This window comes from Fundulus heteroclitus, chromosome 23, assembly GCF_011125445.2.
Source record: "Fundulus heteroclitus isolate FHET01 chromosome 23, MU-UCD_Fhet_4.1, whole genome shotgun sequence".
NCBI lineage: Eukaryota > Metazoa > Chordata > Actinopteri > Cyprinodontiformes > Fundulidae > Fundulus > Fundulus heteroclitus.
Genome location: NC_046383.1, coordinates 23394286 through 23416894, shown reverse-complemented (window position 1 = coordinate 23416894; position 22609 = coordinate 23394286). Strand labels below are relative to the sequence as shown.

General features: G+C 42.3%; 1 protein-coding gene across 3 annotated transcripts; it reads right to left on the bottom strand.

Annotated features, from left to right (window-relative positions):
* Positions 1-876: 876 nt before the first annotated feature.
* Positions 877-21977, bottom strand: spon2a (spondin 2a, extracellular matrix protein). Of its 3 annotated transcripts, XM_036127668.1 has the most exons (7): positions 21684-21977; positions 21001-21010; positions 16540-16768; positions 12436-12656; positions 4512-4703; positions 3999-4170; positions 877-1479 (listed from the first exon to the last, which is right to left on the bottom strand). In XM_036127668.1, exons 3-7 carry the CDS (start codon positions 16766-16768, stop codon positions 1289-1291), a joined length of 1005 nt encoding a protein of 334 aa, XP_035983561.1. In that variant the 5' UTR covers positions 21001-21010; positions 21684-21977; the 3' UTR covers positions 877-1288. The 3 variants fall into 3 exon arrangements, with proteins under 3 accessions (XP_035983561.1, XP_035983559.1, XP_035983560.1); XM_036127666.1 differs by lacking the exon at positions 21001-21010 and having other exon boundaries at positions 21684-21974; XM_036127667.1 differs by lacking the exons at positions 21001-21010; positions 21684-21977 and adding an exon at positions 20177-20405.
* Between the last annotated feature and the right edge of the window lie 632 nt (positions 21978-22609).

Below are 22609 nucleotides of genomic sequence, written 5' to 3'. Positions count from 1 at the left end.
TGTGCCACCATTGTGCCCCCATTAATCAATTTAAATTAAAGATCTATTTCTTTAAAACATAACACTTTCTGAATGCCGCAATATGACATTGGTTAACTATGACAGAGGACCTTCTAGTTGGAAACTCAAAGTCGGACCTTTTGCTCACAGACTCTCAGCTAGTTTTGTCTATGGTGGCTGGAAGTGAGAGAGAGCAAGAATTTCAGTGGATAACAGGAAGCCTAAACTGAGCACAGCAACGTTCTTCTTTTTTAGCATTACGACTTTGTTATGGAACATCACGTCTTTGGAAATGTAATGCTAATTTAACTGTACAGTCTCCAAGAAAAACCAACAGAGACTGATGTTTATTAGTTAAATTAACCAAATTAATCTCTAGTGTAAGATGCTAAAGCCAGTTTAAAATTTCAACTCCCTAATCTTTGTTTTTAAACAGAGAAATACTGTTCTCCAGTGGAATTTTTCTCACATGAAATGACCTCTTTTTCTTCAATAAATAAGTAATAACTGCTGAAAGGCTAGAAATAAATATATTTTCAATGCTGTACTTCTATTCATTTGTCTGTTCTTAGTTATAGTTCTTAAAGAGAAATGAGACACTGTAAAAATCACCGTTAGCAAAACAAAGCTTCAAATAATTGGAGATCAGCAATTGTGCATCTCTACTTTTCTACTGTATGGCCCCTTTTACCTTTGGGTATTTTTATCAAAAATTTGAAATCTAAATTTAAATGATTTTTGTAAGCTGGAAAATGTTTCCCCATGTTTGTCTCAACAATTTTAAACATGATGTTGGCAGTGAAGTTACAGATTACAAGTACAGGCCATTTCCCATTTTACCTCTTCTTTGACAAAACTGAAAACACAACACAAAACTTTTGTTTCAACATGAATTACGTCTTATTTATTATAGATTTGTTGGAGAGGATTTACAAATGGTTGCATTCTGTTATTTACATTTTACAAAATGCCTCGATTTTCCGGGCAGCAAGGTTGCACAACAATTGTAAAAAAGAAAAAAAAGAAAAATCAAGTCAGACCAAATAGCGTTTTAGCTCTTTATTACTCATCCACCAGTTTTTCCAACAGACTCCTGCCGTTTCTTTAGTCCTGCTCATTTGCAAACATGTATTTCAGAGACAAAACACACCGAGATCCCGTTGTTTCAATTAAAAAGACAAAACCAGAGCAACTCTCAACATGATGAAAGGTTTTCTCAGTCCAGCAGCGATAGCACGAGAGTCCAAGTGTTGAACACTGGCTGTGTTTTATGCTCCTGCTCCGACAGTTACTGGCGTTTCTTCATGCAGCTGTGCGGCACGCATTCAGCCTGCTCCTCCAGCTCAGGGCAGGGGCTGCCAGCATTTGCCGGCCGCAGAAGGATGTAACGTGTGCGGTGACGGACTCCACCTCTGGAGCAGGGACCAAGACACAGACCCCAGGATGACCAGAGAGAGACTTCACAGTCCAGAGGTGTTGCTGGGTTAAAAGGGAGGGAACAAAGGAATGAAGAAACATGGCAGAAACAATGCCTGTTGCATAACAATCCTTTTATATACATAATTATAGAATTATGTTATTTAAATCATGCGGACGTTCTGAAGATTTGTTTTAATATCTTTCTGTTCGGACATACAGTGCCTCTCGAAAGCATGTACATACCCCAAATCCATGTCATGTCACAACCCCTACTATCAATATATATGTACTTTATTGGGATTTCATGCAGAGGTGGGTGGTAACAAGTTATATTTACTCCGTTACATTTACTCAATTAACTTTTTGAACAAAATGTGCTTTTAGGAGTAGTTTTACTGCATTGTACTTTTCACCTTTACTCGAGTAACGTTATTGAAAAATATCTCTTCTCTTACATGAAAAAGATTTCCGGCGACTCTACCCACTGTGAGTAACTTCACTGAATAAAGAACGGACTCGTTTACCCAAAAATGCACCAGAGAAACACGTCTGCAGGTTATGTTAAAGTGAGACTTCTAGTTTGTACAGTGCTGAGATCATTGAGCCATTTGGAGGTCAAGTGAACATACAGTAAACAGTAGATATTCTTGTTATTTTCCACTGTTCTAACTGTATATGTATTGGCTGCTGTAAAGTATTGGTTTTATTTATGTTATGATGAAAACACTTCAGAAAGGTGAATTTATTAAATGTTTCTTTGCTTTTACTCTTTCACGTTTAAATATTAAATCAGATGCTATGGCTCAGTACTTGAGTAGCATTCCTACTGAATAATTTACTAATGACTAATTTCTTGATCGGCTACTTTTTAGTTTCACTTGAGTAAAAATATGTTGAAGTAGCGCTACGCTTACTTGAGTGCCATTTTTGACTACCCTACCCAACTTTAATTTCACGTGACAAACCAGTACAAAGTATTTAAAAGTTGTTAAGTGGAAAAGTTACATTAAATGTTTTACAAACATGTTTGCAAAAATACTACGAAGGCTGTAGAAAGAATTTTCCTTCCATACCAAAAATCAATTAATTTTTAGAGAAAAGACTTTGCACTTTCAGAGACTGAACGTTTTTTCCTTTCTTCCGTGTGAAATAGCTCAAGCTCTGTCATCCTTGGATGGAGAACTTCTGTGAGTGTCAGTTTCTACACTTACCACAGCTTCTCTATAAGAAAAAGGTCTGGAAGCTAACTGGGCCAAGTCAATGTTTTAATCCTAAACATTTAATTGCAGCTCTGGCTGAATGGTTTGGGGTCAGTGTCTTGCTGGAAGTTGAAGCACTACCTTAGTTTTAAGTAGCCTTGACAACTAACAAGTTTCCTACCAGGGCTGCCCTGTATTCTGCCTGATCCATCGTTTTATTAGTCTGACCAGCTTCCCTGTTCCTGCTAAAGACAGCATCCACACTGCATGATGCTGCCAAGGTCAGAAGCTACGTGCAGCGGTAAATCAAGTGCTTTATTTTTTGTCTTCAGCACAGCAGACTGGAAGAGCCCTCTCATTTTGGCAGAGCAAACCCCAATCCATCTGCTCCATGGACCCTGAAGGTCATGGGCTAAAGAAGTCAACAGAAACACATCATCTGTGAAAAGCAAATAAGAGACAATAAGGTTCCCAAACGAGAGAGCACTCCTCTCCACGACCGTGCATTGAGATTTCGTTCATGACGACCGCCAACAGGGTTGGTGACAGACAGCCCTGGTAGAGTCCAGCCAGCATTGGGACCAAGTTCAGCTTAATGCCAAGACGGCGAACACAGACATATAAGGATCGGATAGCCCTCAAAAACAATTCAAATGCCCCAAACGCCCGTAGCACATCCAACAAAATCCTTTGTGGTACACAAGGTTAAAAAAAACCCATGTATATAAAAGAAAGCAAACTCTCATGACGTTCTCAGCATTTCAGGGAGAGTAAGAATCTGGTCCAATGTTCCACGGCCAGGATGAAAGCATATCTGCTCATCGTGAATAAAGGGTTCGACAGTCAGTAGGAGCTTTTGCTCCATGACTCCGGAGTCATCTTTCCCAGGAAGGCTGAGAACTGTGATCCTCAACAGTTGGATTACACTCTTCGGTCCCCTGCTTTAAAGATTGGGAGCACCGCCCCAGTCTGCCACTCCAGCGGTATTACCCCTATCCACCATGTGACACTTAGAAGGCATGGCAATCATTACAGCCCCACACTGAATCTTATCTACACCTGCCGTCCTGCTGCCGGGGAGCTTTTGAACCAATTCTGGGACCCCTGCTATGATGATGGAAGCGCTTTCTTCAGGCTCCGCCTCCACCTCCACTAAGGCCAAGACGATTGGATCGAAGGGATCCTCAAAATGCGTCTTCCATCACTCAATAATAACCTCAGTCCGGGTCCACATTTCCTTTCCCCAAACCATACACAGCTCAGGATTGTTCTTCCTACGCTCAAGTTTTTGCATCTGCAACCATAAACGCGGCTCTCCATCGATCCACTCATGTGAATACCTTTGTGAAGTAAAGTCTTAAGAAAGTATCGTGTTATCACCTGAGAAGCGCTGAGGACTGATAGAGTTTGGTAGAATGTGGTTGGAGATAGAGGCCTGGCGGTCAGGCGATCGGCGCTGCCGTGTAATCTTTATGCTGGCAATAGGGGGAAGCTCCTTTAGTCGAGGGTAGAAGAAGGAGTTTGCTGGATGGTTCGGCATCTGTGACGTGATCTGAAAAGCAGTCAGGGAGCGTTTCATCAGAAAAAGCAACAGATTCTCAGTAGAACCTCCAGTGCATATTAGCCAACTTTAAAGCACATGCTGCAAAAGGATTGATAGCCTGTTACATAAGGGTTCCATTTTTTTTATTTTTATTTAAATCACTTCAGGTCAGACGTGAGGGCTGCCAAACCATCATTCAGCCAGAAGACAGCTAAGAATGATGCCCCTTTCCCACTCTGCTGCTTACTTACTCTGAAAACAAGACAGAGGCACCAGATTTTGAGGCACCAACAGCTAAGTGAAGGACATAAACAGATGATGTTTTTTTGTTTTTTTTCTGTGCTTCATACCTTTGTAATGTTTTCTGGGGGGCTGGTTGGAAAGTTGGGAGAGGAAAAAGTGAATCCGCTGTCCGTCCCTGCGTCGTACGGCTGGAGGTCGACGGTCACTTCCTCTTTCCACCGGTTACCGTCACAAAGATTCAGGCTGTCCAGACCAACAAACCAGTCAGGGCTGGGGATAATCTTCACCATCAACGATAACTGTAGGCCAAGGAAAGGAAAAAGACTAGTTTAAGACTTTGGAGTCCGATACAGAGGAATTAATTTTTAAACAGTTGAAGAAAACAAACAAAACAAAAAACAATTGAATACAGATTTTTGTGCGTACATTTTGTAAACAAGAGACAAGCAAAGCAACAGAAAATGATATACTGGACAGTAGTAGAAACACTTAGGATTATTCATACCCCTTTAATTCCTTAAATTCACATTTTAGCCACAACCTTGACTTGTTTTGTTGGGATTTCATGTGATAGACCAACAAAAACTAGTGCACTGCAAAGTGAAAGAAAACCTTTTAAAGTTTTGAATTACAAATAAAATTTAAAAAGCAGACTTTTTACTCTGATACCCCTAAATAAATAAAAAAAACTGCCTGTGAGGGTCTCAGAGGTTTGCTTTTAGAGAGCAAACAGCTTCATGGACGCCACGTTAGACACAAAGAAGGTCAGGTTGTTTTCCAGAAGGGTTAAATTATAAAACAATGGCCCAAGCTTTGAACATGTCGCAGAGCACTGTTTAGTCCCTCATCAGAAAATGGAGAGGGCATAACACAACAGCAAACCTAAGCCAGACATGACCATCCACCTAAACTGGCAGGATGCACAAGGAGAACATTAATCAGAGATGTGGCCAAGATGATTTTTGTAACTCTAGAAAAATCTGCAGAGTTACCAGCTGAGGTAGGAGAATCTGTCAAAGCTATAAGCGGTGCTTTCCCTGAATCTGGGACTTTTTTGGAAGGGTGGCAAGATTAAAACCGTTAAGAAAACAAAAAGACATAATTAGCAGTTTTCCACAAACCATGTAAGGGTTGGGAATGTGGAAGAGGGAGCCGTGTTCAGATGAGATCAAAATAACTAACATTGCACATCCCCCCCGAAAGACATAATCCTCATGTGAAACATGGTGGTGGCAGCATCATGCTGTGAGGATGCTTCTCTTCCGCAGGGAGAGGGTGTTGGTCAGAATGAATGAAAATAGGGATAGAGCATAAACAGAGAGATTAGATTAGATTAGATTCAACTTTATTGTCATTACACAGGTACAGGTACAAGGCAACAAAATGCAGTTTAGGTCTAACCAGAAGTGCAATAGCAGCAAGTGCAGGATAAACAGTGGTTCCATATGTACAGGACATGGGTTTTTACTGAATAAATATAGAGATGTATACTATTATAGACAGAATTTTACTGATAGATTTGTCCTATGAATATAATATATAGATAACTAGTATTAACCAGTTATCTAAGAAAAAATGTAAGGGGTTGAAAATGACTTAAGAGATCCGGTAGAGATTTACTTTCCAGTAGGATAATATTCCTCAGCAATGCCTCAAATAAATCAAAGCATTTTCATGTGAAAGAACTTAACTCCTAAACAATATACTTAGGTCAAAGTCCAGACCTAGGTACAACAGAGAATCTTTGGCAAGCCTTGAAAATTAGGTCAACATGCGCCATCCATCCAATCTGAGCCTGGACACCACATTTTGTGATGTTCATTTGACAAAAACAAAACAAAACCCAATATTTGTCAATTTCACAATTTCAAACTCTTTTTGTTGGTCTATCACATAATATTCTGATAAAAAAATACACATTGGTTTCTGAAATGTTCAAGGTGTAAAACTACGTTTCCAAGCAATGTGCTTAATGTTTTCCACTCGGGATCCCAATGTTTGCCACCAAAACAATAAACCATGAACCCTTCAATGTCCTTCCAGACCCAACCTGTCATGTTCTTTCACAGGTAATAGAGAACCCACTGCACTTTTGACACAGCCCTGGAGACCTCAGCAAGCAGTAGCATCTACATTCTGGCTGATTTATTTTTTTTCCTGGGGGTCTTTAAGGTAAGATATTGTAGACATCCAACAGAACGCTTTTAAAAAGAATCTGAGCTGTAATAAAGGCTATTAAGCATGTAACACAGTTATAGCTGTTAAGCAATTTAACTCGCAAACAATGAGCACTATAGAACAAAAAATAATCTTGTATCTAATAGAAATGTTATGTATTTTGACATGTAGCCTCAAAATGTGAAGCAAACACCTGCTGTTCTAATGTTTTAACCATTAGTTCACTTTGGATTGTGCAAATGTTTAAATCCCCCTGCTGCGGAAAGTGAGATGAGTGCAGAATGAATGAAATTACAGAGATCACAGAAACATCAGCCAGCATAATAAATGCAATAGGCCTGAGATCACACACGAGAGTCGATGCGGGGATTTTGAGACTATAAAACACAGTCGCTATGTGTGCACTTGCACAGAGTCTGTCTCCTGTATGATGTACGTTTCCTAAGAAATGATGATCTCATCTCAGAGAGTGGATTGAGGGTCCAAACTCACTGAGGTGGTGACAGAAAACTAAAAAAGGGCACATTCGAAAACCTTTCACGTATGGACAAACATTTGGGGATTATGGCTCAGCTTGGCAGTCTTAGAGTGGGAAAGACTGGTTCAGAGGACCCAAAAATACAACTGTGCACCGAAACTATCTTATGGGTTTAAGAACTGTACAAGAAAGGAAATTTGGACAGACAACAGAGGCTCTCAAGAATGATTTAGCCAAACGCAGATGGATAAACAGTGAATGTCAGAAAGATCACTACCCTCCTTACAATCGTCACAGATGATCTTTAGTGAGAACCAGGGAGTGAAACTGTGCCACCTGTGTAAGTAAGTACTTACAACACAGCTATAGGATTAATTCCGGTCAATCTTCATCTTAACTCTCACCCTCATTCGGGTGATCAAAACATTATTCCTTTAAGACAAGCCAATAACAACCCTAACGACTCCTCGTTACAGAGGAGTGGACCAGTTTCGGTCCAATCCGCTGGCTTAATGTCTTTAACGACCACCCATTACTAAGGGGTGGTCCTTTTTTAGTTGAATTTGCATGTTATCTAAGCCATTACAAGGCCTTTCTTAGGGTAGTAGTATAAAGCTTGTTACTCCACATTACTCCAGACTTTTTGAATTGAGAAAGCTTCCTGGAGAGGAAGCGAAACGTCTTCAACTACGCAAAACAAGTCCAGTTGCTTTGTTTTTTAACCTTTTTTTGGAACTTACAACTGGAAGGTTGTTGGTTTGATTCCAGCCTCCCCCTGTCGCATGTTGATATTTCCCTGAGCAAGGCACTTAACTCCAAGTTGCTAACTGACCTGTGTGTTGGTGAATGTGTTATATAGCGTAAAGTGCTGACTGGAAAAGCCCTATTTAAGAAACATTCAGTCCATTTACTATTAAAGACCAGTAGAAGTTATGTGAATAAATAAGTTCACATCCTTCTTTTCTGTTCATTAAACTACCTGCCGCTTTTTCTTTCCATCTTTGCCTGAAATACTTCTAAACCTATGTTAATCCTAGGGTATTTCTTTTTTACTATCTGAATGATAGTAAAAAAGACAATTCTTCAAACCCCACCCAATCTGTGTTACTTTGTCTCCATTTCAGAAAATCGTTCTCAAAGACCAGAGGACATCCAGCAGAAAGCATACAACCCTGAGAACCTGACTACTAAGCTTGCCCTCTCTTGGGCGGCTTAAAATGGCTCACATTCTGTGCCTCCGTCTGTTTTGAGCTGCACATTAAACAATGGCTGGATACATGATGACAGAAGTCATGTGTTTGGCATTCCTGGGGGATGTCGTATAAACCATTGGCTGTGTTCAAAGGCATGAGGTGGCATTTATGAATGAGAGCATAATCGACTAAAACAGACAGAGGGGCATACGCGCAGATTAAGTTATCAGCCGTACCGCGTCATTAAATCATGCCCAACAAAACACAGTCAATTGCTGGGCTTTGCTTTGCTTGTCTAATCTAAAAACAGACTGGCCCAGACAACCTGTGCCTAGAAGACAACACGATGAGCTGCTGTTCGTGATCAGTACTTACAGAAACAACGCTCACCAAAAGGGGTTACTTATGGTGTGCTCTTGCCCTCTGGAAGTTTGATCATTTTGTGACCGGGGTGAGATGGATCTGCAGCGATGTTTACTGCCCGTTTCCAGATTTTGGAAATATACAGGTCCTGAATGCAATTGCCACCAATGATCTTTTCTGCAGTCCTGACTGTCTTTTGGGTGGCAAATCCAAACCAGACAGTGATGGATGAGCAGAAGACAGACTGGATGATCCTCAGCTTGGCCTTCCTGATGACTGTGACAGTGTTGCACTCTCACTTTAGGTCCTTGAATATATATTGGATCCAAGAAAGCCGAAGGTTTCCACAGCAGACACAGAGCTGCTAAGTATGGTGAACTCAGAATAACCATGAACTAAACCCTTTTATTGCCTGAATTTAGATTGGATATCATTAAATTTGAATTATCTTGTAAAGCGGACATTTGATGTGAATTACTGCTAAATAAAAAAAACAAAAACGATCTGAACTGAACCAAAAACTGAAACAATAAGTGACATTTAGCTTACCATGCTAGCTCTGCGCTTCACTTTAGCAAACATTAATCGCCTAATGGCATTAATCAGGTTCAGGTTTTCACCAAGATGGTCTGTACGGTGAGGCAAACTGGATACGACATCAAGGGATCAGAACACATTAAAAAAATCAGACCAATGTACATACGTGAATATAAAGGGGGTTTATTCTCGCTTTCATCTCTCTCAAAGCTAAACCACGCCGAGTAACGCGAACAAGCATCTTCATGGGTAATATCTCAGAGGAAGGGAATGTGTATGTACTCTACAATCCAAAACAGCTCCTCTTGTTTGAATCGAATTCTTGAAACAAATGTTAAATGTTTGTTAAAATCAATGAGCTACGAAGGATTTTGTTGGCTGGACCAGCGGGTCGGCACACAGCGCCCATCATACTTCACCAGCTCGCATCTGATGAGCTCTGTTGTGTCAATTCATATCTGCATCCAACACATGAAATCTAACGCCTAATTGAAAACATTGGAAACCTCAGCTCTTTTTTTTTTGATTTCGCGTCGGAGGGTGAGGATGACAGAAAATTAACTTTGGCATTTATATTGAAACCACGATCTGGTTTGAAGCAACTTTTAATCAGCTAAAGGCTCGCGTCAATGTTCGTGAGTGAGAGGAAACTCTGAACAACGATGAGGCTCATCGCAGCGCTGCAGGGGAGAGAGGGGGATCGCCGTTTGACAAGAACGCCACTGCCCATCTGCAAAATGTTCCCAGCTCGGACCCACACAATGACCGAACTCATCTGCAGTTTATTAAAGATCACATGGATTGCTGGAACCGCGTTTTGTGGACAGAGGAGACCAAACACTGAAGTTGTTGGTTCAAAACAAAAGCGTTCTGTTTGGACAAAGTAAGTGTTGCATCCAAGCAGAAGAAACTCATCCCACGTGAAAATCCCCGAGTTAGTGTAAAGGCTTTGGACCGGTTTTGCTGCATCTAAAAAAAGGTTCACTAGTCAACTGAATTTCAATAACTCAGCGGAACAAATTGTGAAGGACAATGTCAGGGCATTTGTTCGTTGACTAAATCTCAAGAAATTAGTCTTAATGAGAGGAAAACCCCAAAAGAACATAAACTGACCAGGCCAAATCAGTCTAATCCGATTTTTCTGAAAATTGCCCCTTCACAGATTTCTTGTTTTACCTTTTTTTCTGTCCCAATCAGATGTTTCAGATCATCAGATCAATTTTAATATCAGACAAGGATAACCTGGCAAATTTAAAAATGTAGATTTCGAATTACAATTTCCTTTTATTGAGGGCAAGAAAGCTATTCTAACCAACCCCACCTTACACGGAAAAGTCATCGCACCCGAACAGCCATGAAGCAAATTTTGAGGTATTTCAGCCTTTAGCACAAACAGCTTTTTTAGGATGGTGTCCCAGCATCTAAATTGGATATGAGTCCAGATTTTGCCATTCAGGGTAGGACATGCTGATGTGCTTCAGATTATTTTCCTGAGGCATAACACCAGTGAGCTGGAGTTTTGGATCATAAACTGATGGGCAGACATCCTCCTTCAGGTTATTTTCCGTCAGAGAGCAGAATTTATGGTTCCATCAGGTATTAGTTGTTGTCGTCATCATGAAGCATCGGTGTAGCCTCAGACCATCGCACTATAGCACCACCAGGTTTACCTCACCGTATCAGGCTGAGCTCTGAGCTTTACAACAAATGCGAGGCAGTGGTGTTTTGGCCTTGGACCCTCTCATGGATGCTATTTTAGCCCAGTCCCTTCCTTATTGAATCGCTGACCTTAACTAAGGCAAGTATGGAGCTCTAAATGTTGTTTTGGTTTTCTTTTGTGACCTCCTGGACGAATCATCGGTGCGCTCTTGGAGTAATGTTGGAAGGCTGGCTCATTCACCACTGTTCAGTTTCTATTTCCATTTGTTAATAATGACTGAGTGCAGTTCACTGGAATCCAAAATCCGCTGAGATGGTTTTTGAATCTTTTTACAGACTAATAGAGATGAAGGGCTTTTTTGTCTCTTGTTCTTGAATTTCTTTGGATCAGAGCATCATGTGTTGCTTTTGACATCTTTTAGCCTACATCATGGTGTCAGACAAGTTCTGTTTCTGAGTTTTCTGACTTTCTGAAGTCTGGCTGTGATATAATGTGAGTCTAGTGAAACTGACCTCTTGAGGTTTCAGAATCAGAAAGAGCTTTAATGCCAAGATGTATTTTATACGTAGGAGGAGTTTGCCTTAGTGACAAGGTGCTGCACACAGACAAACATACAGTTGACGTAAGCACATGTAGAAATATATAATATGGAATAAACTAAACAAATGCAAGTTCTATAAGAATAAAAATAGAATAGATAAGAATAACACAACTGCTTGCAGAAGAAGAACAACACAGTAGATAATTACATGTGCATTATTCTGGGTTTGTGTTGTGTGTGTTTGGCAAACTATAAAATATTGACGAAAGCATACATTATACCATGGTCTGTGTGATTACTCGTTCTGACTGGCTGCAGAGTCCATTAAAAAGTGTTGTAGGACACGTACTTCGCAGAAACGACCATTCATTTCTGATAATGGACACCTCGTCTGACATTTTCCCTTACATGTAAAATCTGCCTCAACCGACCGGGGGTTAGAGAAGACAGAGCAGAGACACAGAAAATGCACAGAAGCACACATTGATCCAGGAATCTGTTCTACGCTATGACACTGAACAGTGATTAAATGTGCGGAAAAGCTTCATTGAGGGACCTGGGTCTTGTTAATGATGCCAGCTGCATTTGGTAAGAAGCTGTTTTAGTTTTACATGATAAACATATGATTTATGTTTGAGTTGATGATTATATCAGGATTCACTTGATTTTAGTTTCTACACTGATAAAACAAGCTATAGCTCAAATTTCCACAGGCTAATAAACGACCACCTAAATCCCTAGTGGGCTTATTTTCATTTCCCTCACACAGGACAAAAGCAGCTGGTTTTACGTGTGTGCAGCCATCACGTCGAGATAACTGGCTTCTCTCTTTCGTATTTACCTTACCCAAACGGGCCCCTCCCACGGCCCCAGTTCAGACGGAGAGCAAACCACGCAGGATGGATGTGGGCGTTTGTGGCTACTGAGCTCAAGCACTTGGTCTAAACAACGTCTGACAGGGTGTAGTGGAAATAAGTAGGAAATTACTCGGTCTGTGCAGATGTACGGCGTAATGGACCCAGGTCAGAGTGACTGTCTGAGGATAATTGTGCCTTTTTTTTTAAGCTTTATTGGGTCCTACCAGTGGGTTGCGGGGCACCATGAGCATCTCCATGGAGCTGTGTCCGATTCCGTTGGGAATGCCAGCCGTCCGGTGCATGGCTCCGACCGTGCGCTTCTTCCTGGCCTCCTTGGCCGCTTTCATCAGCTCCACCGTCACCCCGACTTCAGCGAAGCTCTGCACCCCTGAGCTGGCTGAAGAGCCCTCCTCCCAGAGCCTGAAGTGCTGATTGTGGCTCACCGCTGTTGGGAGAGAAAAAGAAATTGAAGAAATATGAGACGCGGGGCAGCGAGATGCACGCTCACTTGACTCCTTGCGAGTGCGGATGAAGCTCCACAGAGTCCTGGGCCAGACGATGAGATCATTTCCACCGCGGGGCCCCCCGAGTGTATTTCCACTGCAACCTCTTACTTCCTGCACTTAAACTGATAATTCTGAGGGAATTGCTCATATGCATGTGTAATTGCAAGGTTATATTCTCCATCTATTTCTGTGGAAACCACAACACAGGCTGGAGTTGCCAGGATGTAGGTCAGGATCATGGATTTGGCAGACAGAAGGTGGACAACAATTTATTTTAACAATTCTGAAAACCCTTAATGGTGCTTTTTTTTTTTTTTTTTTTCCTGCTTTTGCCGTCTGGGCCGGCAGGCTTTCTCCTCACATTCTTTTATATATCGTTCTGGCTATCTCAGAAATCTGTTAAAAATCAAGAGCCCGGCTTTAGATTTATAAACCACAGGTCCTGGAGACCCACAAAGCCACTGACCCGGGCCCGTGGTTTTAAGGGCAGAGAAAGGTTAGCCAGAAACACGCTGACAAATGCTCTGATGGTTCTGCCTTACCTCACTTTTCAGAGCTGCATAAAGACACACACACACACACACACACAAGCGCACACAGAGTCGTGCTTTTTAACCTTAAATAGTCTTGACACATGTATGAGCGCACCCTTAGCTGCACTAGCTGCCCAGCACACTTCACACACTATCTTGTTTCTCCCCATACCGCCATCGCTTGTGGACTTAATTGCTATTCCATCCTAACTAGCATCAAAACCCTGAAATTTGATAATGCATCACACTTAAGCCCCACCAAGACTTCAAAGCCAACACTTCCTACATTGTATGAGTATTTTTTATTTATTTTTTTAGCCACGACAGAGTCCAGTCTCTGAGAGTCCTCGGCCCCATGCCCCTAGCAACGCTTGCTCCAGCTTTTTTTTTTTTTTTTGTGTCCCCTATAGTTTACCGTCTGCCCGCTGAGGCCCTTGTGTTTTTCTTGCCTGGCGACAAAGACCATCCCTTTCCAAGCTCGTGGAAATAATTATGAGTGTGTCAGAACCGCTGGTGCCTGTCTCTGTTAGGAATAAGTAGGGCATTCTCCTCTGGCATGGCACCGCCGAGACACCTGGAAACCAGACGTCACTGCTACCGCGTCCGAAGCATTTAGCGAAATTACTCGTCACACGCCGCTGCTCTCCAGACTTTTTGAGAAGTTTGTTTCCGTCGTTCTCAACAAAGTTGAACAAAACAACATATATAAATCATTTTTTTCCAATTCCCTTTCTAAACTCTCAACATCAACACCCAGTATGTTAGTAAAATGGCAAAGGTGTACTAGTTACGATGCAGACAGAGCTTGAAAACATTAGAAAGGCTCTGTTTGCTTTCTTGTGCTTGAACGTACGTCACACTCTATTCTTGGGATCAAAGGGTGAGACGAGTCGTTTCTCTTGGAAAACTCTCCGTTATGCGGCCCAGCGGTTGATATATAAACAATAATTGTATAAACTTGCATTTAAATTTTCACCTTGGGCAGTTTTATTGACTCTTAAAACTCCTAAAATAGCACAAGGACCAAAAACACCTTATAGCTACTAAAACCAGTAAAGGTGACTGAGCTGAAGGTAAGTGATGTCCACGTCGCATTCCCTTATCAAAGTATAACTTTACTTTATCAGGGATTAAATCATAAGTAATGTTTCTCTTCAAAAACATTTGTTAAAGGTCTGCTACTATTATTATTGTTATTATCATTAAACTCAAATAAGAATATAAACATTGTTAAAGACAAAAGCAAAACTGTAATATTCTCAGTTTTGCACATTTTTAAGATGATTTATTTTGCCTAAATTATAAAAACATTGATGTTAAGACCCTGCAACATTTTACCATTCAAGTTAATTCAATTCAATTCAATTTTATTAATATAGCGCCAATTCATGAAACATGTCATCTCAAGGCACTTTACAAAGTTAAATTCAATCAGATTATACAGATTGGTTATAACAGGCCAACAAAAAGTACCACATGTTTTGAAAGTAGAATTATGTAAATTATGCATGCTCAGTATGAGGGATTGCTGCAAAGCCATTAACAATGCAGACGACTGTCCACTGTGGCTCTACGCTCACTCAGGAGGAGGGAATGAAGTTTGTCAAGACTTGATGCAATTTGCTGGGCTTACTTATTGACAGGAAACATTTTGATCCGTCTGTCTGGAGGATTTGACTGAATTTGACTAAATTTGACTTTGTAATGCGTCCAGAGATGACGTGTTGTTTATTGGCGCTATTTAAATAAAATTGAATTGAACTGAATTGGAAAAGACGTTGATTTTTACTTCTTTTTTTAAATAACATTTCGAAAAATGTGAGCGTGAGAGTTTTTGGGATTCTTTGGCTCCATCCGAATACAACTAATCTTAGCTCCTAACTCCTGTTTCTTGACCTTTCATGGGGACAACAGTGAGAACTCTATTGTGGGGAGGAAAGGAGTTTGGACTGTTGTGCCAAACTCAGACAGCCTTTAACTCTGACGTCATTACGTGACGGAAACGTACATGCATGACAGCCTTCTGAAAATGAACTACAAAGTAGGCGATCTCTGCTCTCCGGACATGCTCGCTGATTTCCATCAAGGGCTGTGCTGCTACATCATGTCACGCAAAGGATTGTGGGATACCTTATAGCTCCTTATCGAGCTTATGGAGCCTTGGTTTTGCCTTGACCTCCAATCACGTTGTTACGCCCTTCCTCTCTCCGCTGCAGCAATTTCCCCAGCATTTAAACTCCCTCCTCTTGTTGGACCCTCTTGTTTCCAATGCTACGCAGTGATCCCTTCCAGTGTTCCACGTGTTTTGTAAGTCAGCGTGACTTTTCTAGAAAACATTTCAGTATGATCTTAACTGCGTTTAGGCGCTCCACGACCAAACCTCCATCCTTCTCCCTCCCACCAACTCTGACCAGATCCCCAGTCCCTGCTGAGGTAAAGCAACCCCCCCAGCACGATACTGCCGCCAGCATGTTTCACTACGGGAATGGTGTGTTATAATAATAATAATTAAACTTTATTGATCTCACAATGGAGAAATTCACTTCTACATCTTAACCTATACCCATTGGGGAGCAGTGGGCTGCCACTGTGCAACGCCTGGGGAGCAATTGGGGGTTAAGGGTCTTGCTCAGGGACCCAGAATGGCAACTTGTGGGAGTTGAACTCAGAACCTCTGGGACCAGAGCTCTGTGCTCTAACCACAAGGCCACCACTCCCCTTGTTGCTCTTGACGCAATGTTTTGGGGGTTGTTTTTTTGGTAAAAATCAAAATCATGTGTCCTATTCCTTGTTTTTAGTATTGTGACAAGATTTGAAAAAGAGGCATGAATAATTTACCCCTGAAACAAGGAAGAAGAGAAGAACAAGAGAGTCTGAAAGAGGATGAGGTGTGGAGGGGGTATGGATACATTTTGCAATTTATCGTGGGTTTGAAGTAACTAGTCTGACCCGCCACACCTTAACTATCATCACCCACCTTCACCACACCCAAAACCTCTACCATGTCTTTACCGCCAACACTAAACCAGCAGAAATGAGGAGCGGGAGGGCAGGACCGCACCGAGGAATTAGGGAAACATTCGAGATGTGTCTGATAGCAGTTAGAGAAACAAAGAGAAACTCCATCTGGTAGCATTTAGAACTTTTTTTTGGGGTTTGTATGACTTTTTTTTTTTAAGAGTTTAGCATGCAGTATTAAAATCTTCTACCAGTTAAATACGATGACGCACGGCTTTTCTTTCACTCCATCACTTCCAAACACGCCAAAGAGGGAGCGTATTTTTCTCACCTATGAGTTTGGACCACTGCGCTGGGGGCCGGAACAGGGGATACTGTTTTGGAAAAGCCTGCGGGCTCCAGTGACCCGTAAAGACCAGGATGTAGGAAGCAGGACCCCTGGCTGCGCAGCCCGTTCCGTTGAGGGGTCGCAGAGGCCCAGCGAACGCGAAGCAAAGCTTCACAAGCACGACGAGGAGCTTCTGCAGCCAACCACAGGCCAGGTGCTCTGAAGACATCATCTGCAAGGAATGAAATATGAAGACCCGGGTTATTCCTCATGCATGGTGGAGCTGGAGATGATTAAAAAAAAACCCCACAAAGGCTGATATAGAGGGTTAAATTGTAAAATGGGTGGCATATTTTGAAATCAATCGTTTTTTTTGTGTACATAAACTTGGCTTGACTTGTAGCCTGAACATTTAGGAAACCAAACCCTGGGAGAAGAATAACAGAAGGGAGAAAATCCTCCGTTCCAGCCGCCCGCCCCGTATCACAACACAGACGTTTTATCTGAGAACAAAGCCTATCGAACTCTCTGACCCTCGAGCTTTTTAACCTTCGGGTGTGTGTTGATCCCGAGCCAGCCGCTGGCTACGCGACAACGGTTAATATTCAGCGGGAATGCGTGTTGCAGGAGCCGCCCTGAAATAAAACAGCACGTATGACATGTCTGAGGCTGGATGTGAAGTCTGTCTGACCTCACCGACTGACCATCCACTGACCTGCAGCTGAGTCAGACTCACACTCTATTTAGAGGCCGAGAGGGGAGGCGGCCGCGTGCATCACTGCAAACCCTCCCCCCCCCCCCCCTTTTATACATTTTAATGGTGGTTAAGGAGAGAAACAGAGGGGGAAAACATGTGTTTTCATTTCTCCCAACCCATCCTTTACGCAACGTTTCCTGCCTTATTTAGATCACGAGTGAAGGAAAACAAACCGCAGCGCTGTTAAGTTCAATGTAGATTTGAATATTTAATGCTCAAATCACTAATAGTGCAGAAAATGTAATTTGTCTTTCGATCGTCAACTTATTTTTCTTTTTTTGTTGTTGCGTATATTCAGGTTAAAAATAGTTTAAAGGTTTCCAGAAGTATTCATTCTTTGCAACGTTTAGGTCCCGTTATAACCCCGAGCTTAATGTGTCGCAATTTTATGGCATAAAATAAATAAAACGAAGCGTGACTGGGATGTAAAAGTTAAACTGTTGGTTTTAAAAATGTTCCTACATTTAAAAATCAGAGGAGTGTTGCTTAAAAACTGTATTCAGTGTTCAGATACTTTGTGGAGGCAACTTTTATTGCAAGAACAGCTGCAAGTCTTTTGGGGTCTGGCTCTACCAGCATCTCAACTCTGGACTCTGACGATCCTCTGAGACAATAATATGGTTATTCCATTGTAGCCCTGGCTGCGTGTCTGGTGTGGTTGTACTGCTGGGAGATGAACCTTTGCTCCGGTTTCAAGTGTTGTGCAGCCTTTAACAGTTTTGGGATTGATCTCTATATAGTTCACCTGTATCTGATGAAGAATAATATCCCCACAGCAAACAGAAGACTACAGAGTGCATAACTTCCCCCACCGCCCAACTTAATGTAGAGCCACCTTTTGCAGCAATTACAGCTTAAAGTGAGATGTTTTGCTCATTCCTCAATAACTAAACTGCTCCAGTTCCCTCGTGTTGGATGGTCTTTGCTTGTGAACAGCAATTTTCAAATCTAAACACAGATTCTCTGTTAGAGTGAGGTCTAGACTTTGACTAGGCCATTCCAAAACTTCTAAACGTTTCTCCTTAATTCCCTCACCTGTTGCTTTAGCAGTGTGATTCGGCTCACTGTCCTGCTGGCAGGATAGGCAGGCAGACAGGCATACTGACAGGTTTTGCTCCATAATATCCCTGGATTTATCCCCATCCAGCTTTCCCTCGACTTGACCCAGTTCCCCAGTCCCTGCTGCTGAAAAGCATCTCCACAGCATGCCGCTGCCACCACCATGTTTCACTGTGGGGTGATGGGATGTGTTGGTTTTCCCAGCTGGAAACCAGAGCATCTTCCTCCAGACATTTGGGGAGTCGTCCACATGTCATTTGTTAAACTCTAAACGTGCCTTCCTATTTTTAACACTAACTAATGGCCATACCTTCCATAGAGCCCAGCTCTATGGAAGGTATGGATTAGTGTGGTCCTTTGGACAGATCCTCCAGTCTCTGCTGTGGAGCTCTGCAGCTCCCTCAGGGAGACCTTCAGTCTCTGTGCTGCCTCTCTGATTAACGCCCTCCTGCTCTGAGGTTGTGTCGGTAGCCCTCTGTTGCCAGGTTTGTCGTGGTACCAAGTCCTTTCTATTTGAAGATGATGGATGTGATGGAGCTTCTGGGGAACGCCAAATGTTTTGATATTTTTTTCAGAACCACACCCTGACTTGTACTTCTCAGCGTCTTTGTCCCTGACTTGTCTGGAGAGCTCCTTGGTCTTCATGGTGTGACGCCTCCTGCTTAGCGGCCTCTGGTGCCTTTCAGGAAAGGTGCTTTCTTACCGACAGATCACTGACCCATTTATATTGCACACGGGTGGACTTCTTTTCAATGATTATGGGACTTTTGATGGTTATTGGTTGCATCAGAACTTCATAGCAAAGGGTGTCGATACATATACCCATATCAAGTCTTGGTATGTATTCTCATTTCACTTTCCAGTTTTCTTGTGCAGATCCATCACATCAAAAAAAAAGAACTTAAAACATCTAAATTACAGGTTGGAATATAACAAAATAGGCAAAAAGCCGAGGAAGGTGAATACTTTTGTAAGGCACTGTAATAATTGCAATTAGATGGAGATGACCCGATTATATTTTTGTAAATATGTATCCTTTTCCTTTTACCTCACTATCTCACTGAGCTACTTTGTTTTAGTACTTTTAGCTGTGTGCTGAGCTGTTGTTTTACTTTTTCAATTTTTTATATACATATTTCTCCGCTTCTGACATAGAAATCAATATGACTGTGAGGACCTACGTGCGTGTTTTGATTTGAATATAAAGGAAAACATGAAAATAAGCTCTTCAAAAAGCCATCTAGGCAATTTTTTGCTTCACTGAAAGCTGATTTAAACCAGGAATTCAATCATTGAGTAGATTTTTGTTTCTGTTGACACCTTACAAGAACACAGAGTGCCTTTTTAGCGTGTTTTTATAGTATAGCTAAAACTCCAAGCAGCTGCAGAATGCAGACAGTTAAATTTGGGTTAGTCAACACACACACACACACACACACACACACACAACACCCATGTCTTGCTGCATATTGTCCCTGAGGTCTATTTCCAGAGGTCAGGTTGAGTTACTCTGCCAACATAGCTCTGAAGGTCCACCTCACACTCTTTCTCTGACTGCAGCCTCGTGTATCGTTGAACGTTTGATCAATTCTCCATCTCTACTGAATGCAGATGAACCACAGCGCCGCTTAAAAGCCTCCCATAAAAATACCTGCATTATGGAGACACAGAGCCCAGCTCAGATCGGGGAGATCGCACCACTGCAGGAGGCGTTTTTAGGTTTGGATGTCCAACTATTCCCAAAAAGTAAAAGTTGCATTTCCCAATATTCCTGAATCACAGCATTAGAATGACACCAAAAGAAATCCATGACCTGAATTTTACCTCAGCGTGTGGACTTCACTGCAGCTCTCCGGTCTGCTCTCTCCGCTGCAGAAGAGGTCTGCAAAGACTCACCTGGTACCTGACACCTGATCTCCGTTTCCCTTATCCCTTCTACACTATTTTGGTTCGGCAAACCCTTTGACCTTCCTCCTGAACGCATCACGCCGACACTGCAACACACCTCCTGGCAATCTGACCTTTCCTGAACTCCCACAAAGATGTAAACACAAATAACCTGCAGAGGCATCGATCATAACAGCCCGTAGTACAGTGATTCTGACATGTGTAAAACAAATAAAACACACACACCGGCACCTGGAGCCCAGTCCTGATCTCATCAGCCAGCACAGACTCACTCAGAGGAGGATTTTTTTAATCCTGTGGGGCACAAGACACGATAAAACCAGGCACCTTCCCCGTGCATTAAGAGCAGCTTCATGCAGTGATAACGCAAACATTCAACTGCAGCTCATAAATCCCGGCGTTCAGGTCTGCACACACACACACAAACACACACACACAAACACACACAGATTTTAACAAGGAGCCGCCAGGGAAGGTAATTTGCTCTTTTTTTTCCCCCCCTTAAAAATGTTTTATTAGGCAACAATAGCAGATTCAGGAGTTTGTGCTTGGCTAGGGGGGGAAAAAAGCCTTCATCTGGGTTACATTATCCTTTTCATCATGCATGCCTGATCGGTGGAGACATCGATGCATGCGCAGAGAAAGATGGACGCTCAGGCAGGTGGGCAACACCACAGGAGGTAAGAAACTTTGTGGCAGAAAGTCGGACGGCCGTGCAAAAGCCGCTTATTCCAACGTACCTAAGCTACGCTGCAGACAGAGAGAGCAGAAAGGATGGACATAAGGACAATATGTGGGGACAGCGCTGTGATATAACACGCTACATTAATTACCGAATATATATATATATATATATATATATATATATATATATATATATATATATATATATATATATATATATATATATGCCAGAAGTCTAACAGCAAAGATGTGTATATTTTGTTTATCTAAAGAGACATTGATGTATTTGACTGATGCATAAGAAAAAGAGAAAAACATATTTCTGCATATATATATGTGTGTCAATATAAATGCATATAGTAGCTAACTTTGAAGTACAACACAAACATAATCAATGACAAGCTACTTTACTTTTTTCATGATCTTTATACATTAAAACCAAGAGTCTATCTGTCACAGAATTGCTGTAGATATGATTTTTAATAGAACTGCAGAGATGCATTTACCTTTGATTACTTCTAATTTTAAGTTGGGATTATTTATTCAAAGTATTTCCACCATTCCACACTTCCGTCAGCCTGCATTTACAAACAACCCATCCTTTTCAGAGAACAGACACCAACTTTTTGGGCATTTCCGGACCGTGACAGCCGTCCCCTGCTGGCTGGGTGTGTGGTGAATGGATGAAGGCGGCTGAAGGCGGCTGAAGGCGGCTGAAGGCGACGTGTGTGTTCCCTACCTGCGTCGGATCAGTCGGAGAAGCAGCGGCACAATCACAGGGAGGATCCGGCTCTGCTCACTTGCCTCTCCGCTCTAACTGGCACGACCTCATCAGTCTTTCTGCCTCTGGTGCGCTGCTTTTATCTCTTTCCAGATTTCTCTCCTCCTACCTCCTCTCTCTCCCTCATTGCATCTCCTCACGTTACCCTCCTCTCCCTCTCTTTCTCCTCCCCCCACCTCTCCTAGTATGGAAAGGCAGTTAACCGTCCTTGCTCGTCTCTCCCTCTATCTTTCAGAAGCGTCAATTCCCAAAACGGTCACCATCCCACTAGGCCCTCGTCACAAACGCCACACAGCGTTGTGTGTTTCCAGTGTGGAGCTGTTAGAAAAACGGCAGATAAATGGAAAGAGCGAGGAGGAATAGGGCTCCTCAGACAGGCGTGCAACCTGCCTGACAAATGAGAGAAGTCTGGACAGAAGCACAGGCCTTGATTTCTGCAGCTAATTTTTCTTTGATTAGAAAGAGAAGGGAGTCAAAGAGGATTAAAATAGCTTCCATACACCCCCCCTCCTCTATTTTAAACATCTCCATCCCCTTGCAGATGCAGCTGTGATCTCAGCAGAGGAACCCCGTTTCCTCCAGTCAGAGCGCGTAAAGCGTTGTGTTTGTGTGGAGCTGAAGAGAGACGGCGATCGGTCCCAGGCTCCCACAGCTGGATCGCACATGGACAACCAGGGAGGTTTCTGTTACCGGCTGCCACTTGTGAGCATGTTGAAACGGACAATGAAGAAAAAAAAAACTGTACAACGTTTGTCAGTCTGTCCGAGCTGCAGTTTGTGTCTGAAATCTGCCGGTTTTACTGATGGCTTTAAAGGAACAAAGCAGAGACCTGTGTGTCAAACGTATGCACAGCAGGCCAGGGAGTGTCAGCGTTAAAACTGCAG

Bases quoted from the DNA above. Each gene is read 5' to 3' on its own strand.
- spon2a (XM_036127668.1), bottom strand. From the start codon at position 16,768: ATGATGTCTTCAGAGCACCTGGCCTGTGGTTGGCTGCAGAAGCTCCTC. The intron at 12,657-16,539 runs GTGAGAAAAATA...CTCTCCCAACAG, and splicing joins GCAGTGGTCCAAACTCATAG to CGGTGAGCCACAATCAGCAC. The intron at 4,704-12,435 runs GTAGGACCCAAT...CTTGGCCTACAG, and splicing joins TGGTGCCCCGCAACCCACTG to TTATCGTTGATGGTGAAGAT.